The following is a 6,799-nucleotide window of genomic DNA, read 5'->3' as shown; positions in this document are numbered from 1 at the left end:
ATAAAGCCCTCACATTTTAAAAAATGTATTCTGAAGAAGTTTTACATTAAATGATGTATCTGGAAAGATAAGTAAAATGACCTATTTCTTCCAAAGTTAAGCATCCACCATACTCTAGGGCAGAATTGCAAAGTTACCAGCGCAAGAGAAATACAACATTATCTCCAGTAAAGAACTGTACACAATGTTCATAGCAGCTTTATTTTCAAGAGCCCAAAACTGGAAATACATCAAATGTCTACACACACATGAATGGGTAAACAAATAATGGTACAGTCACAGAGAATTATATTCAGTAATAAAAAGAATTATTCATACAAGTATCACTGATAAATCACAAAATAATTGTGGTATGAAGTTAAAAAAGAAAAAAAGAGAAAACACTTCAGGATTTCACTCAGATATTCTTTTAGAAAACACAAACTTACCTATTAATAAATATAGGAACGCGATGCCTGCCTAGGGCTGGGGAGGACAAGAAGACATTGTAAAGGAACGAGGTAAACATGTATAAGTATGTTCATGATGGGGTGACGGGTTCATGGATTTCCATGTATGTCAAAATTCTTCAAATTGTACCCTTCAAACATGTGCTTTATGGAATGTCAATTACACCTAGAGAAAGCGTTACAAAATTGATCCCCCCCTCTCCCCGTGGAAATTCTAGTCTTTCACTTCTTGGGAAATCAGGGTTGGTAACCCTATGACCCTCCCATCTCTCTCATGTCCTGGGAGAGACGACTACTGGTGAGCAATGCAAATCACTGCCACCTCAGCCCCCAGGAAGGCTGCCGGGGCCACAGAAGCCCGGACTAGTCTCTGTCAGGGTAGCCTTGCTTTCCTGCCTGTACAGCAGTGGCCTTCAGATGAGCAGTCAGAGGCCGCGGAGACCCACAAAAACGATTCCCTCTGACAATGACCGTAGCTACACACATACGAATCAGTTCTTCTGACAAGAGATTACGAGTACAGTCCTGCAGACACTACCTTCATTTCAGACAGTACAAGTTCAAGAGTTCTAGGCCAACTATACTTCTGACCAACGAGACCCCAATTCAGCAATTCCCAGTACCCTTCAGGTTTGAGCATTTGTAAAAATGACTCACAGATATCAGAAAATCACTCTACTTAATGGCTACAATTTTATCAAGAAAGAACAAACAAGTATTACACAGAGCAAAGGTCTGGGAGGATTCAAACACGAAGCTTCCCAAACCTCTCCCTGTGAGTAGGATGCAGTGTCTGCCTGGCACACTGAGGTGTTATAAGTCAGGGAAGCTTAGCATCCAGAGCTCTTCTTGGAGTTTCATTTGTAGGCACAACTGGTTGACTCACTAGCCATGTGACTGAAGTCACTCTACCTCCCCCTCCTCTATCTGCCTTAGCAGCTGGGCTGGTAATCTGGTGGGTTTCTTTGTATAGCAGACCCAACATGAGCCATATTTCCTTAACACAAACTATGGAAGCATCAACTATTAGGTGAGATTGAATTCTCTCAAAAATAACAAAGAGACTCCAATGACTCAGGAGATCCCAGTGGTTGAGAGGTTACCCCCAGGACAAAAGCCAAATTCTTCACCTCACCAGAAACAAGAGATCTGGAGGTCCTGAGTTTCTCTACACACTGAGCGCACACAGCGCTAGCCAATGGAACAGTTGTGGAGGCACTTTTAGACTCGGTAAGGCATTCTTTACTTCCTTGAGTCTCCTCAACTGTCTATCAATCCAATGTTTCTGTACCCATGATGGGTCTCCCATTCCCTCACAGTGCTGGGCATGACGTGATCTTCCTCTCAAGTGATTTCTGAAGTAGCAAAGTTTCACAAGCGTGCCCACCTCAGAGCGACGTCTGAGTGCATGTGTGCACAAGTACACACACGTACACATCTAGTCCACAAGGGTAGCCCATAAAGCCCCATGGTCATTCCTAGGAAGCATCACAAAAAGATCTAAGCATAAGATAGTCTTTTAGGCAAGAAAGAAGCCACACCTCAGATCAGGTCATCTGGGCCAGACTGCATCAGGTGCAGGCCTCATCTTATCAGAGAGAAAGGAGCATCTCCTAGAGGCTCAGGTTTCTCACCATTTCCTCCAGCACAAAGGCAAGCACTGATGTCAGCCACCCTGAACACCCTGAGGTGGGAACTTATCAGGTTGTATTGGTGAAATGGTTTATGGAGTGACAAAAGCCTGGCAAGGGTCCTGGGAATGTTATAAAATCCAGAAGGATCCCCACATACCTACAACTCATGAGAAGTCTCCTCTCTGTGAATGCTTGAAGGTTGTTGTTGTTAACTGCCATCGAGTTGGTACCGACTCACAGCCGATGTTTGAACTACCAACCTTGTGGGGTCTGCAGTCCTAGGAAGGTCAATCTGTGTTGGTCAGAAGTTCACAGAGGTCCTTCCCAGCTGGTGGTATTGTTCTAACCAAGGAAAGAGCACCTTCCCCACACATCTAAGGCCTGACTCCAGTGTGAACCCTCCAATGCTGAGTGAGGACGGAGCGACTCCGAAATGATTTCTCACAGGCCGCACACTGATAAGGCTTCTCTCCAGTGTGAACCCTCCAATGCTGAGTGAGAACCGAGCGGCTGCGAAATGCCTTCTCACATTCTGCACACTGATAAGGCCTTTCTCCAGTGTGAATCCTCTGGTGGTAGATGAGGAGACACTTGTACCTAAATGATTTCCCGCACTCCCCACACTCATATGCACTGGCTGTAGTATGACTTCTCTGGTGGTGAAGGAGGCTGGAACCCCGACTAAAGGATTTCCCACATTTACAACACTCATACAGCACTGTTCCTGTGTGAGTTCTCTTGTGCTTACTTAGGTAGGAGCAGTAACTAGAGAATTTCCCACACTCTTTGCACTCATAAGGCCTTCCTCCAGTGTGACTTCGCTGGTGTTTCTTAAGGTTCGATCCCTGGGTAAAGAATTTCCCACATTTGCTACACTCATACGGCTTTTCTCCCGAGTGAATTTTCCGATGTTGAATGAAGGATGAGGAATCTCTAAAGGATTTCCCACATTCCTCACACTTATAAGGCCTTTCTCCAGTATGAACTCTCTGATGGTAAACCAGTAAACATTTGTACTTAAAGGATTTCCCACATTCGCCACACTCGTACGGCCTTTCGTCATTGTGAAGCTCCTGGCGCTGAACAAGTCTGTAATTGCAGCTCACAGCATTCCCACACTTGTTACCCTCATACCGCCCCTCTCCAATGAAGACCCTCTTGTGGTTGTGACTGGAAGATTTCCTGCATTTACCCCACTTACAAAGTGTCTTTCCACTCTGAACAGTGTCCCCACACTCAAGGCTGTAGGGTTGCTGCTCACTCTTCAGTGTGGCCTCGTGTTGGAGAAAGCATACGGGGACTGAGGAGTCCGTCCCAGTGTCCCCACAGGTGAAGGGTTCTCCTGATGTATGGACTTTGCAGCTCTTCATAAATGAGGTCCAGTCCACAGGATTTTCGAAGAGCTTCTCTCTACTCTGATACTTCTGGTGCTGGTGAAGGGTGGTATTCATCCAGAAACACCTCACACACGCCCCACCCAGGCACAGATTCTGCCCAGCATGTGTTGCATGCTCAGTCAGGTATAAAATGTCTTTCAAGAATAGGACACCCATCTCCCAGGGGTGCGTGTTCTGGGTGGATAAACCTGCCTTTGAAGTCTTGACCTGTGATCTTCCTTCTGCAGAAGCAATCTGCTTAGAAGATGTCGCTTCATCCCCTGTTCCATTCCAAGAACCTGAAAACACAGAAATGCTAATGAAATGCAGGTTGGACTGCTGCGTGGCAGAGGTCCCATCATAAATGTGTAACAGATACATGGAGGAATGAAGCTATGGCAATGGTTCTGAGAACAAGGGAGCTGAGATACACTAAGAGGCTGTTGTGTAGTCTTAGAAGGACAAGATGGGGAGCAGCACAGAACAGAGAGGCAGGCTCTCCAGCTCACTCCTCTGGCAAACAACCTTCAGGAAGACCTTATGGCTGGCAAAGGCAGTTTGTTAGGCTTGGCCCAGGAAAATCCAATTGGATCTAGGAAGCTGGTGTTTAATGATGGAGAAAAGAGAAAAATGAGGAGTGGTCATTTGCAATTGCACCAAAACACTGGTAGATAAGAGCAGCTTCCTGCTATGATTTGAACGCAGCTCTGATATCATTCGCTCTGCAGTATAAAATCTCACAAATGCTCTTGAGCCCGTTTTGAGGAACTGGTTAGAGGCGGCTCAGTTCCCCTTCTTGAGTTAAGTGCTCTCCCCCACCACTCCCCTTATGGGCTTCACACTCCTGGGCCCTTATGCAGCCCACCCTAATCACTGCGGGTCAGGTCTCAAAGAAGCAGGTTCAGCCTCCAGGCCTCAGAGCCTGAGAACTATCCACAGGCTCGATCCCCCAGAGAAGGTGGCTAACTCTGCCCTGCTTACAAACATTAACGTCTCCCACAATCCCAGGGCCACCTTTCCCAGTGGGCTGGTACAGCATGCGCCATTCTCTCTGGGGAAACGGGACTATAAGAATTTGAAGACTTTCCTGGTCTCTGCCTCTGCATCTGATCATACCATACCCTCATCCAAGGCAGTATCCTCAAAACCTGCTTCCCAGCTGCCATTCAGCAGGTCCAAACTTACTCTGAGACTATCTTGTCATGTCTACCCTCATAAGCAATCAGAGTATCCCTCCAGTCCCAGCTGTGTCAAGGGACACACAGGACAGAGAAGTGGCCAGCACTGGTCCACAGTAAACCAGCACACAACAGACCACAGGAGAGAAAATCAGCATTACAAAACTAAACACCTCTGAAGGAGTGTATAGCAAAAGCAGTCCATGGCTCGTGTAAGTAGTGGCCACACTAATGCTTACAATTCCAGGTAAGTATGAAGAAATGTCAGCTCGAGGAAGGGGCAAAATCTGGGCACAGAGGTGTTATGAATGCAGAGCCAGTCGTGATGCAGGAAAGGGGGCTGCATTCGGCTGGAAGTCTCCTGACGCTCTTTCCCTGCACAGTTCGGGCTGTTTAGGGAGTACACTGCTCTGAGCAGTGCAGAGCCCAGTCCCGGTCTGGCTGCGGAAGGACGGAGCTGTCCCTGGGGAACAGAGGAAAGGCAGCGACCAGGTCAGGACGTGTGTGTGGGTGTGAGGGTCTTACCCAGGGAGGCTGTGACTGCAAAGGTCTCCAGCATCACATCACAATACAGCAGTCTCTGCGCCTCATCAAGGAGCCCCCACTCCTCCTGGGAGAAGTCAATGGCCACGTCCTCAAAGGTCACACCGCCCTGCCATGATGGACACAACAGTGCATTCCACGATTAGCTTCTCACACGCATCTTCTCCTCACCGTTTGTCCCAGTTCAGCCCGCTCTCCCCTCGGTCCCACCGATTGCTGTGGCAGCCATCAGCACCAACTGGCATAGTGGCAGGTAAGATATCAGCTGAGCTCTGGCCTGGGCACATAGGGCTGCACTCCACGTCAGGCAATTTTCCTGACACCACCAAGTATGTATGGGCTTACCTTGAGCCTTCCGTCCTCAAGACCAGGACCTGGAACCATCCATTCACACTTTCTCCACGTGCACACACTCTTGTTCCACTCTTTCCTCCCCTTCTCTGTCCCGTATCATAGGCTCTCCCTGGTCCCCCCACACGATATTCAGCACAGGTACCCAGAGAGTACATGGCAAATTCAGATAGGATCCAGTTCTACCCCACACCTCTAGTGATCCCTGTTTTAACCTCTGCCCCCGAGAACCCCATGTAAACCCTAGAGTCTCTTCAGCTTAGGCTGCACTGGCTGAACCCAAACTAATCAGTCTTCCCCTCTCCAGCGAACCAGCATTCAAAACCAGTCCTCAGTGGCCCAATGACTCTTCCAAATGACCATGTGTAGTCCACAGGCAATTCATAACCCTGGCTGAAGTACCTCAGCACACACACCCAGGGTCACACCAAAATTCTGGTGTGTCCATACAGGGTAAATAAGGACTAGTTCTAGCCTCACTGTCATTTTGTCTCAGTTACTTCTGTGTCTCCATGTTCATTTCATCCCTTAGAACCTTGGCCATCTACCAGGTCATGTTCTTCCTCAACCTACCCATGGTCACTTCTCTTCCTCACCTGTGACCACCCTAACAATGGGCCCAAGCCAGAGATCCAGTCCCCGGATCCCAGCCTCCTTCCCATAAGCAGATTCCCCTAGTCAAGGGAACCTACAGCTCCACTCTGGTGCACACAATGGCCGCTGCTAAGTTTGGAGATGTCTCCATTCTGAGCCTCTCCCCAGAGTTTCAGATCTGTGTTTCCAACTGCCCACTTAATACCTCTATTCACTGAAACAGCTCATTCTGCTTCTTAATTAAAAAACAAACAAAACCTTTTTCCTTTTGTTGTTGAAAATATACACAGCAGAATACACAACAATCTAACTTTCTACATGTGTAATTCAGTGTCATTGATTATATTCTTTGAGTTGTGCAGTAGTCTCACCCGCTTTCTGCGTCCCTTCCCTATTAACAACTTACTGCTAAGGTCCCTACTATTTAATCTTTTGAATTTCTGATATCAAGCCGATCTCATATAGTTCTTAAGTGAGAATAATATTCAAGGTAGAGATCTTCTACTAGTTAAACTGAATTATTGTTTTAAGAAGATTTCAGGGGATATACTGAAGGAGAAAGTCCAAAGTGCATTGAAGGAATTGGCAAACAACAAGGCACCAGGAACTGATGGAATAAAAATTGAAATCATTCAAGAAAGTGAGGCGGCACAGGAGGCACTCACTCATCTCTG

General features: G+C 47.2%; 1 protein-coding gene across 1 annotated transcript in view; it reads right to left on the bottom strand.

The window, feature by feature from the left end:
* Nucleotides 1–2,457: 2,457 nt before the first annotated feature.
* Nucleotides 2,458–6,799, bottom strand: part of LOC102821545 (zinc finger protein 548-like) — a 26,084-nt gene continuing 21,742 nt past the window's right edge. Inside the window, exons 4-7 of the mRNA XM_006877346.1 lie at nt 5,163–5,289; nt 4,877–5,078; nt 4,645–4,704; nt 2,458–3,265 (exon numbers count right to left, since the gene is read on the bottom strand). Coding sequence (XP_006877408.1) covers nt 2,458–3,265; nt 4,645–4,704; nt 4,877–5,078; nt 5,163–5,289 — 1,197 coding nt within the window. The remainder of the gene's footprint in view (nt 3,266–4,644; nt 4,705–4,876; nt 5,079–5,162; nt 5,290–6,799) is intronic.

The sequence above is a fragment of the Chrysochloris asiatica genome, unplaced genomic scaffold, assembly GCF_000296735.1.
Source record: "Chrysochloris asiatica unplaced genomic scaffold, ChrAsi1.0 scaffold00485, whole genome shotgun sequence".
NCBI classification, from domain to species: domain Eukaryota; kingdom Metazoa; phylum Chordata; class Mammalia; order Afrosoricida; family Chrysochloridae; genus Chrysochloris; species Chrysochloris asiatica.
The sequence above is the reverse complement of the archived record's forward strand: the minus strand, read 5'-3'. Positions and strand labels throughout refer to the sequence as shown.